Here is a 9,848-nt window from a genome sequence, read left to right as displayed (position 1 = left end):
GGCACGTTTTTCGGCCCCAACAGTCCTCAAGTAGAACCAAGCAATCACACAGCATGGCACTATAATGGCATGTGATTTGAGTCCTTTGAAGACTGCGCAGCTCAAGGAGTGTTAGTTACGTCCGCCTGATGTGCGACATTGCCAGACACTGCTTCCTCTGCTTTGGGACTCAAATTGTGTGCCAATCCCCGGGCCAGCCAGCGGCTGGTAGTTGCTCGCAGTGGCCGCGGTTGCCATGGCGTCTATAGTCGAATTGCACTGAATAGCACCGGTCAGGCGCAGCACCCCGCACCCAGCCTGCACCGGGCTGTGTTACACTGCACTTGAAACGATGACCCCCGAGGTAAAGAAAGCACTGCGCTCCAGCGGGAACTACCCGGCTGAACTGCACGGCGGCCCACTGTGCGGCCCCATCCCATGCAATGCCCTAAGCGCCGCGTCATTCTCGCCCCGCCAGGTGTCGCCCTGGTGGTTCCGGCTGGCGCGGCTGCTGGTGCTGCTGCACCTGCACATGGCCGTGGTGGCGGCCGTCGACTACTGCCAGCTGCCGTCCTGCCCCGGCGGCTCGCACACGGCCTGCAAGTTCAAGCCGGGCTCCGGGCCGGCCGCCAAGTGCTCCAAGGACGCCAACGGGCTGAGCGCCTCCGAGAAGGACGACATCCTCAACGAGCACAACAAGTTGCGGAGGCAGCTCGCCAACGGGGAGGTACCGCGCTCACCGCGCCAGCCCCGAGCACAGTGGGCCAGAAGACCGGTGGAGGCGGTCAAAATCTCGGACGCGTTATGTGCTCCAGAGTCGCTAAATGGGACTCGAACCGAACGTGTGACCCCACCAATGAATTCCTCGTTCGGAGAGCAATCCATTGGTGGGGTCATACGCTCGGTTCGAGTCCTGTTTAGTGACTCTGGAGCTCAAAACGCGTCTAGCGTTTTGGCCGCCTCCACCGGTCTTCTGGCCCACTGTGCCGAGATCAGTACAGCTTGGACCTGAGGCTTCTACGCGTCTTTCCAGCTGGACGGCTTCGCGTCGGCCACGGACATGGAGACCATGAAGTGGGACTCGGAGCTCGAGCTGGTTGCCCAGACCTGGGCCGACCAGTGCGCCTACGGCCACGACCAGTGCAGGCACGTTGAGCGGTGGTCGGTACGTGTCGTAGGGAAGTCCGTGAGGTAGGCAGCCCATCGTACTTGCGCGGCGGGGCGAGGCCGCCTGGCGGGTAGGCCACTCATCGTGCAGCTGAGTCTGCCGGGTCATGTGTAGGGCGGGCGCCGAGGCCCAGACAGTACCTGACAGTGCTCTTGGATACGCCCAACCAAGTGGTGGACCCCAGAGTAGCACTTTGTATCTACATACAGGAGCAGATATGGATTTTTGCCTACCTTCCAGGCGACTGTCTAGGTGCTCTGTGGGGACAAAAACCCCGTTGCCCCTCCCCCACGCCTTTGGCAGCCCAACTCAATGCCCGCACTGCCCGATTGCCTGATCCAGGTAGGCCAAAACATCGCCATGACGGGCAGCAGCGCCGGCTTCCAGTCGGAGCTCCTCAAGAAGGTCAACATGTGGTGGGACGAGTACAAGGAGTACTCGTACCACGACGGCACCTTCTACTTCGCCTCCGGCACGGGCCACTTCACGCAGATGGCGTGGGCCAAGACCAACCTGCTCGGCTGCGGCCGCTCCAGCTACGTCGAGAACGGATTCACCCAGGAGTACCTCGTCTGCAACTACGGGCCGGCGGGCAACGTGCAGGGCATGAAAATGTACACTGCCGGTGCTGCACTGCTGTCCTCGTCCCTCTCTTTTGTGGCGGCAGCAGCGGCAGCCTCCCTCCTCGCCATGTGGTCTCTCCTGTAGCTGATCCGTTCCCCTGAGCAATGCGACGGCATTATTTAAAAATGAAGTCACAAACTGAAATCAAGTATATGTCATTTAATTCATCATCATTATTTGGCAACATATATGATGCTTCAAAAGTAAAAAGGAGTAAACAGCATCAAACTGATTTAAAGCAATTCAATGTCAGTGATTAACATTTTTCCTTTCCTCATATTGTAATGTGACAATAAAACTAAATGAACAGGAATTGGAAGAGCCTTCCTTATAAAGTATGATCACAAATTGCATCACAACCGACGCATTTGATAGATTTCTTTTTACCAAAAGCAAATGCAAACAATAATAAATACACACCAGTAATTAAAACATTACAAGCATAATCATTTTTAAGTCAAGGAAAATTTCTATCTCTTTCTCCTAACTTGAGTCCAGCCTGGATCAGGATCCTCTCCCTGAGGGCCCATCTCGGCATCCATTTGGTTTTGTCCATTAGAAGTGCTAGGTCCACCCTGAGCATCATCACCATCATCGTCATCATCACTGTCATCCTAAAAAATACGGCAAATTTATTTAAATTAAAAGTGATGATTGTTTCCAAATTTTTTCACAAAACTGAAAATTTGAACCAACCTGTGGTGCTGTAGGATGAGACTGGTTTAAGCATTTGTTGAGCCAATTCCCTGAGGGCAACTTTTCTAACTCTTGCTCCACAAGTGCTTGATCTCCAGAACAACAGTGCTTATAAAACTCCCAGAGAAGTGAACCGACTTCATCTGTTGAATCATCCTCACAGATGGTATTGAACTCATCATCCATCATGTCACCTAAAATGTCGGCAACCTCATCCCAACCAGCATCAGCTGTAATAAGGCAAAAAGATTGAGAAAATAAACAAAGAGGATCATAAACCTTCTTTCAGGTTGTGAATGATGAAGATGCTTACGTTTATTCCTGAATAATTCAACCACAGCGTCAATCATGCCCATTGCCTTGTTATATCCATCTGCACCACCCATTCCATGTTCAACTGCCAACTGAAAAATAATGGAGAAATATATATAGAACCCTCTGGAGCTTGAGTACACAGGTCCAGGTGCACATTAAGTTTATCTCATACAAAAACCTGAAATAATAATGCATTGAATGGAAAAATAGAGGGCTTGAAACTTTCACCAACATCCAAGTTACATGTAGAGTGGGTCAGCAAATGTTAGCAAAGTGAGAACGCCACAGGACATAAACATAAGGCGATTAAAAAACGATCAGAAGGCTTAATTCAATTTTGAAAAAAGACCTCTTAACAGTCTAAAAGTGTGACACACTCATGTTGGTCGCCAGCCTCTCACAAAAGACAAAGCTTTTCTATCTATTAAATCCAAAGAAAAAACAGGGCGTACCTGCAGAGCAGACCAACAATTGAAAACTCTTCCAGCAGCATGCCGAAATAATTCTTCAGGAGCTACAGCCATCGTGGTTTATTTATTTCCAAAATGCATGAAGAACTCCTAACCTAACTTGCCACCATGCCACCGAGCCGTGAATATGAAAAATTTGAATAGCAATGTATGAATTCTAGATCCTTTACATATGTCAATCTGAATATGAACAATACTCGCCTCTTCGTGTTTGTGTTTGTCCGTCAAGGTCCGCTTCTGGATTTCAAAAAACTGACTTTTTGCCACTTTTCTGACGGCACAGTGATCATAACTGCTTCGTTTTTCAATACACGATAAGCTTGTTTGGTTCCGGTAAGTTTTTCTTTGCGCTAAATTGTAGTTGAGCGGATTTAAACGGTTCTGCATGTGATTCGGTTTGTGATGCCGTATTCTTACCTTCTGTCATTGAACCTTCTCTGATGAACTCTTTGTGCTCTCTCTTGGTGGCAATTGGAAAGTCAAAAACGTGCTTCACTTATTTTGAACAGCTCTATCATTTAATCAAATCGGGGCCCTATTTCACCGGTCCCTTATCACACAGATGCACTTAGCATCATGTCGGGAATGTTCAGTGTTTTGTTTTACATAACCTACAATAACTGTAAGTTTGTATTAAACCGTTTGCTTCCATACTCTATTAAAGAAGTCACTTTTATACTTTGACGTCTAAATTTTAATATTGTGACAGTTTAAGGTACTTGATTCATGTAATGCTGTGTAGTACTTTAGTTCAAATGTATACGCAAGTAAGTGAAGCAGTAGGCATTTTCGTTATTTCTTATTACTCTTGTGTTGTTCTGGTGGTCCAATGCTCTTGAATGAATGGCATGTCATGTTTGGATCTTTGGATAGTAGCCTGGCAGTGTGATGCAGCAACCAATTGCTGAAACAACGGACGACTCCGAGGACAAGGATGAGGTTGATGAAGATGGGGAAGAAGATGACTCGATTGATGAGGTTTCTATGAAGTCTATATTGATTTCAAAGATTATTCTATAATTAAGTAGTCTCAATATTTATAAGTTGAGAGTTATAGGATGTTTCATTTCTGCACTTGTATGAAACAATAATTCTAAATTATAACATGCAGTGATGGTAGGCTTGCGGTAGATGTTAACTATCATATGGGAAAGGTGAGTTTCACTATTGACTTGGCAGGATACAGGTGAGGACAATGGGGATCGCAAGAACCACCCCAGTTCATGCCTCATCGCTCGCACCATCACTCTGCAGATGCTCATGGCGGATGGCCTGCTCGAACCGGGAGAGGGTGCAATGTCTATAGAATACATGGTGAGCTAGCTGTGCTCATGGTTCTTACAGCCACCAATGCTACTGCTGCTCTATTGCCTGTGCTGTGATACTGCTTTCTCTTGCTATGCCTTTGCCATTCAATATAAAATTTCTTTCAATTTTCAAACACTTAACATTCTGTCACCAATTCATGTGTGGTGCTATCAATGTCTTGGCAAGTTTCAGGCTAGATGCATGTCGGGTGGATTGGTCTTAGGTCTACCCCATTTTCTTCCATTTTGAAACCAGTGCAGGTGTAACCATCTCTTCATTCAGCTGCTTAACACCTCTTTCATCATCACCCCTAAGTCCTGTGTTAAGAAATAACCACAAATAGAAGTGGTGTTTTGTGCTTAGCTCTGCTTTGCAATCTTTTTTTAGTAGCACCGCAACATGGATAGCTGTGTGTTGAATATTTAGATGTCACCATACAAACTATGTTAAAGCTATCTGTCTACTAAGGACGCCCATGAAATCGTTTATGTTTGTTGCATCAGATGAGCTTAGGTGCATGAATGATTCCCTTGGGTCTTGTGTCATTCAAACTACCATAAGAAATAAAATTGGATTCTGTAAGACAATGCAGTAACCTGTCTCTATTTTAGCTATATGTACATGTTCAATGCCAATTTTAAATACAAAGACAAGTGTAAATTTCAGCTCTACTTAACCAGACTAAACCCCATAAACAGCTGGGCTCTTTCAACTTATTATTGTTATTCAGCATGTATGATGTGATGTACTTTAACCATAGCTTTGCCTCTTTGATTTTCAGGGACAGCGATTTGTTGGCGACCTCCTATCTGATGGAAAAATTCGATCACAAGAAACAGATATTGTTTTCATCACTCCAAGTGCATGGGCAGTGAACTGCAGAAGAATAATTAATCCTGTCAAAAAGTCTGGCTGTGGTTGGGCATCGGTAAAATACCACTTACTTTTAGCAAAGTTTTGTTTACTTAGTGCTCTATAAGTTCAAAGATTTATATGTGGTCTTGTTCTATCCCTTCAGATACGGTACAAGGGTAGAAAATTAGACGGACTTAAGAATATATTGATCAACAGAAGAAACGAGGCAAGGAAGAAATTGTGTGAGGAAGCTAATGGTAAATATCATCATTTAAATTTTAATTGCACAACAATAGGTATTTCCTTTATCAATTTATTCCTGGATTTATCCTTTAGATTATGAGTTGGGCGTAGACAAGGAAGCCACAATGCTAGCACCACCTCCGCCTCCTCCCCCACCGGCTCCTGCAACTACATCAAGTGCCTCTCCAGGAACTGTAACAACAACAGTTGCAGCGATGGTCACTGCAACAAGCACTGCTGCTGCTACTGCTGCTACGGCCCTTACCACAGCCACTGCTACAACCACAGCTCTTGCAGCAGCAGCAGCCCTGCTGCCAAAGCCTTATGTTAGAATGCCAGTAAAACACCACAACATTGGAAACCGTACTAGTATGCAGTGAGTGACTTTAAAAATATTACTTTTTGTCTGTTGTGCTCTTAATGAAAAGAAAAGAAAAACAAAATAATAATTATAACCTGGTAAGAATTAATACAGTCATATTCCATGTTTCACTAATGGATGTCCCTTTCTCTTTTGCCAGTGACCCAAACATGCTGGTGGAATGCACAGCATTTTCAGCCTTAGGAAAAATCCAACCCTTTCTTGTCTCAATATCCACAAGTGCTTTGTTAGTTGTTGATTTTCATTGCCATCTGACGTCTTCTGAAGTTTGTGGCTACCTAGCTGGACATTGGGATGTAAATGGTCACAGTAAGTGTAATTTTGGTTATTTAAGATGTTGCATTTTGAGATTTTATTTTATGCTTTATCAAATTTGCAGATCTTACAATCACTACTGCTTTTCCTTGCCGGTCTCGATTAGATGATCAGGCAAATGGACAATTGGTTGAGAAAGAAATCAGGAAAGAAATAGAACAGCGAGGTTTGATTCCAGTTGGTTGGTATCATTCTCACCCAGTGCTGCCCGCATCACCATCTCTTCGTGACATTGACAAACAGTTAGACCATGAAATGCACATGAAAGGTTCAAGCGACTCATGCTATACGCCTTGTATTGGTGTCATATGTTGTAAGTATCTTGCAAAGGAAATGTTGTGGATTTGTGTGTCAAGACATAGCCAAGTTCATTCAGCTAATGGTGCTTTTTCTTATTTTCAAGCGCCATATTTTACTGATACGTCTAACGTTGAGTCAAGCATTGTTGGTTACTGGGTTGCCCCACCCCCAGAAAACAAGCCATTGGAGTATGGGAAACCTATGCTTATGAATTATACGATTGCTCAGGATGCAGTGCTACATCCTGATGTGGTCAAAGAGCTGGTAAATCATCTCATTGATACATATGTTTTATCACACTTAAAAGTTTACTTAGTTATCTCTTACTCCTGTGTTCTTTGTTTATAGACATCATTGATAGAATTTTACAAGGAGAAGCACGATTTTCTTGACTTTAATCAAGTATACAAAAGTGATGTTACATACCTGGAAAAATTGAAAGTAAGCTCTTGGAATTTGCTAAATGTTGTTTCTTAGTTTGTTCGCTCTGCCACACTATTTTGTGCACATGATTAATATAACTATTGCCTTTACAGGCTACACTCAGTCCAAAATTCCCTCAGGATCAAGTTGATGGAAGTCTTTGGGGTTACATCCGTCAACTTGTGACTCCAGGATCAGAAGAACGTGATAGTGACGGCAATATCAAGGTTTATGCACCAGAGACTTCCATACCCTCCACAACCACCACCGCAACAGCAACCACCAGCACATGTTCTTCTTCCCTCATGGTTCCTGTTCAAGTGGGAAACAAGAGTTTGTCTTGCACCTCCGTTTCAAACTCAGTAAATTCAAATTGCCACAGTGCAGCGAATTCAACATCGTCTACAAACTGTTCTTCTTCAGGGTTCTTCCTTGGATCTGATATGACCAGTGCCATCCTAGCTGCCGGAAAACTGCCTGCTGGAACATCTTTGATGAGTGTTTTGCCTGGGAACAATCAAAATATGTTTATCTCTCCCCTAGGTCTCAATTTACTTAACAACACTACTAACAAGGGTTGCAAAACCACATGCACATCGGGAAGTAATGTTTCAAATTTAGCTACTATTAGTAGTTTGAATAATTTGGGTAATCTGAGCAATTTAGGAAGTTTGGGAAATCTGAGCATTTCTAATCTTGCTAATCTCAACAATCTCACTCTCAGTAACATAAGTAATCTTAGTAACTTAAGCAACCTTGCAAGTATCAGCCTGAGTAACAAGAATTTGACTGGATCAAATTTACATACAAATAATTTTAGGAACAACAGTTTGAGTGTGTCTATGACAAATTCGACCTGCTCACATGCTTCTCATCTGTCCACTACTTCTTCCATATCTCAGTCATTAAACTCAGTTGCATCTGTATCTTCATCAATGTCAACTCCATTGTGCTCTGTAAGTAGTGTAAAAAACAGCAATAATGGTCAGCAAACATCAAATAATGATGTTCTTAAAAAAGTGGACAGTATAACTTGCATGGCTTCTACAAATTTTGTCAAAGAGGATACTGTTTTAGGAACAAATAATTCGGCAGGGAATGCAAGTCCAGTAAACAACTTATCCTCTATGAATAATTCAACCTCCGTCAACAGCACAAGTGATCTTAATGGTAGCAAAGCTTCAAACGATAGTCCTTCAGAAAGTGATGCTGAACGTCCAGCAAAAATCCCTAAACTTGATGGTACATCAGTTGTCACGAGATAAACCAAGCAATGCTTTAGGCCTTTTAACTTATGATGTATTTGTATCTTTTTTTGTCACATATGTACATAGTAATCCTTCATTTTGCAGAAAATATTTTAATGTGTAGTTTTAATGATTCTTTTCTGGAAAGTGTCCTTTTCCCTGTATTATTTGCATTTTTTGATAATGTTTTGACAAATCACTCTACCTGCTGCTGAGTGGATCTTTGACTTTCAGAGAATATTTTGCCGTATTTAAGCTTAAGTGGTTTTATCTTTTTATGCTTATACGTATCAAGCTGACAAGTTCAAAAATGTCAACATTCTTTTTGATGACAACATATATTCTATATATGTACTTAAATCAATGATTGTTGACTTAAAACTGTAATTTTAGTTGAGTGTTTAGAACATTTATTGCTTTTGTTGAACACTGTTTTAGTACCTAATTCAATTTCATGATTGGTGTGGTTCTTAGAGACAGCAGAATGCACCAAACACAGGCTTTGTTTTCTCTTCTCTTTCTTCAGTAAAGTTGAAATAAATTTGATAGCAAGTTTCATCATGGCTTGGCATGTGATTTTAATTCCTAAATTTGTGAATAATTGTTAAGGCAACAATTGTGACTTGTTTTCAAAATCCAGTGACTATCATGCTATGTGCAAGGTGTAGAGGGCACTTACGTTTTAGGGATAGCATTCATTTTAGTGTATGAGTTTGATTGGTTGCTGTGAAAACATAAAAGTTCTGTTTACCATTTTGCATGACCCTAAAGACATTCTTCTTCCAATATCTTCTTGTGTTGATAAAAGGTAAATGTCCTCCTGGTAATATATTTAGTAATGAATATTTTAAAAAAATTGTACTTTACAAGTAACTTGGGACAATGTTTAGTGTTGCCTCTGCTAGTTCTCAGGACACAAAAAAATTCATGAGAATTTTGTTTGATTGTTTGCATTTATTGTAGGTGATTTATGAACTAGGTTTTTTTTTACAAGTGTGCATAACTGACCAACCTCTCTATTTGAAAGCATAAGATCTCAATAAAATTGTAAGTTACACTTAACAAACGAATCATGTGTATGTGTATTTTTAGATACATGGAAAGTATTATGTATTTTATCAACTTCTGTGATGCATGAAATGTATATTTTAAACTTAAGACTCGGAATTCTCCCCTATTTAGTTGAGGTGGTGTATAAATCAATAAAGTAGTTTGTCTTGCTAAAACATGAAAACATGATGATTGTAGCTTGAAGTGTTGCATCAATTGTGACAAATAAAAAATTATGATAAAGAATCTTATTATGCTTTAACTTTGTGTTACACCCTTGCAACTCTGGATATGGAAAAGTGAATGTGGATCTTAGATTCTAATGTATGAACCTAAAGTTACTGGAACAACTTCGTAAACTTGCATGTTACCGGGCGTTCGTTAGGCATCAACTCCTAATCAATGTTGCCAAGCCAAACATCGACGTGCAACAACTTGGCAGCTAAAACTAGCTAAAACTCTAAAAATCAAAA

At 42.0% G+C, this 9,848-nt stretch overlaps 3 protein-coding genes across 11 annotated transcripts; 2 read left to right on the top strand and 1 right to left on the bottom strand.

The window, feature by feature from the left end:
• Positions 1-252: 252 nt before the first annotated feature.
• LOC117639419 (venom allergen 5-like) lies at positions 253-1,921 on the top strand. Its single transcript, XM_034375050.1, has 4 exons — positions 253-343; positions 458-706; positions 1,013-1,144; positions 1,490-1,921. Exons 1-4 carry the CDS (start codon positions 332-334, stop codon positions 1,853-1,855), a joined length of 759 nt encoding a protein of 252 aa, XP_034230941.1. The 5' UTR covers positions 253-331; the 3' UTR covers positions 1,856-1,921.
• Positions 1,922-2,018: 97 nt separating this feature from the next.
• On the bottom strand, positions 2,019-3,785 carry LOC117639420 (pre-rRNA-processing protein TSR2 homolog). Of its 2 annotated transcripts, none has more exons than XM_034375052.1 (4): positions 3,670-3,785; positions 2,781-2,871; positions 2,468-2,697; positions 2,019-2,385 (listed from the first exon to the last, which is right to left on the bottom strand). In XM_034375052.1, exons 2-4 carry the CDS (start codon positions 2,851-2,853, stop codon positions 2,242-2,244), a joined length of 447 nt encoding a protein of 148 aa, XP_034230943.1. In that variant the 5' UTR covers positions 2,854-2,871; positions 3,670-3,785; the 3' UTR covers positions 2,019-2,241. The 2 variants fall into 2 exon arrangements, with proteins under 2 accessions (XP_034230943.1, XP_034230942.1); XM_034375051.1 differs by lacking the exon at positions 3,670-3,785 and adding an exon at positions 3,235-3,407 and having other exon boundaries at positions 2,021-2,385.
• Positions 3,448-9,626, top strand: LOC117639418 (MPN domain-containing protein-like). 8 transcript variants are annotated; one of them, XM_034375043.1, is made up of 12 exons: positions 3,689-3,874; positions 3,962-4,019; positions 4,129-4,230; positions 4,432-4,566; positions 5,342-5,488; positions 5,579-5,672; positions 5,752-6,034; positions 6,180-6,349; positions 6,420-6,668; positions 6,759-6,919; positions 7,004-7,096; positions 7,192-9,626. In XM_034375043.1, exons 2-12 carry the CDS (start codon positions 3,984-3,986, stop codon positions 8,341-8,343), a joined length of 2,622 nt encoding a protein of 873 aa, XP_034230934.1. In that variant the 5' UTR covers positions 3,689-3,874; positions 3,962-3,983; the 3' UTR covers positions 8,344-9,626. The 8 variants fall into 8 exon arrangements, with proteins under 8 accessions (XP_034230937.1, XP_034230935.1, XP_034230940.1 ...); XM_034375046.1 differs by lacking the exons at positions 3,689-3,874; positions 3,962-4,019 and adding an exon at positions 3,448-3,585; XM_034375044.1 differs by lacking the exons at positions 3,689-3,874; positions 3,962-4,019 and adding an exon at positions 3,448-3,585 and having other exon boundaries at positions 4,126-4,230.
• The last annotated feature ends 222 nt before the right edge of the window (positions 9,627-9,848 follow it).

This window comes from Thrips palmi, unplaced genomic scaffold (assembly GCF_012932325.1).
Source record: "Thrips palmi isolate BJ-2018 unplaced genomic scaffold, TpBJ-2018v1 HiC_scaffold_11, whole genome shotgun sequence".
Taxonomy (NCBI): domain Eukaryota; kingdom Metazoa; phylum Arthropoda; class Insecta; order Thysanoptera; family Thripidae; genus Thrips; species Thrips palmi.
This window is presented reverse-complemented; position numbering and strand designations above follow the sequence as displayed.

Bases quoted from the DNA above. Each gene is read 5' to 3' on its own strand.
- LOC117639419 (XM_034375050.1), top strand. The intron at 707-1,012 runs GTACCGCGCTCA...GCGTCTTTCCAG, and splicing joins GGCAGCTCGCCAACGGGGAG to CTGGACGGCTTCGCGTCGGC. The intron at 1,145-1,489 runs GTACGTGTCGTA...TGCCTGATCCAG, and splicing joins GGCACGTTGAGCGGTGGTCG to GTAGGCCAAAACATCGCCAT.
- LOC117639420 (XM_034375051.1), bottom strand. From the start codon at position 3,306: ATGGCTGTAGCTCCTGAAGAATTATTTCGGCATGCTGCTGGAAGAGTT. The intron at 2,872-3,234 runs GTACGCCCTGTT...ATTATTTTTCAG, and splicing joins ATTGTTGGTCTGCTCTGCAG to TTGGCAGTTGAACATGGAAT. The intron at 2,698-2,780 runs GTAAGCATCTTC...GCCTTATTACAG, and splicing joins TGAATTATTCAGGAATAAAC to CTGATGCTGGTTGGGATGAG.
- LOC117639418 (XM_034375043.1), top strand. From the start codon at position 3,984: ATGCTGTGTAGTACTTTAGTTCAAATGTATACGCAA. The intron at 5,673-5,751 runs GTAAATATCATC...TTTATCCTTTAG, and splicing joins ATTGTGTGAGGAAGCTAATG to ATTATGAGTTGGGCGTAGAC. The intron at 6,920-7,003 runs GTAAATCATCTC...CTTTGTTTATAG, and splicing joins CTGATGTGGTCAAAGAGCTG to ACATCATTGATAGAATTTTA.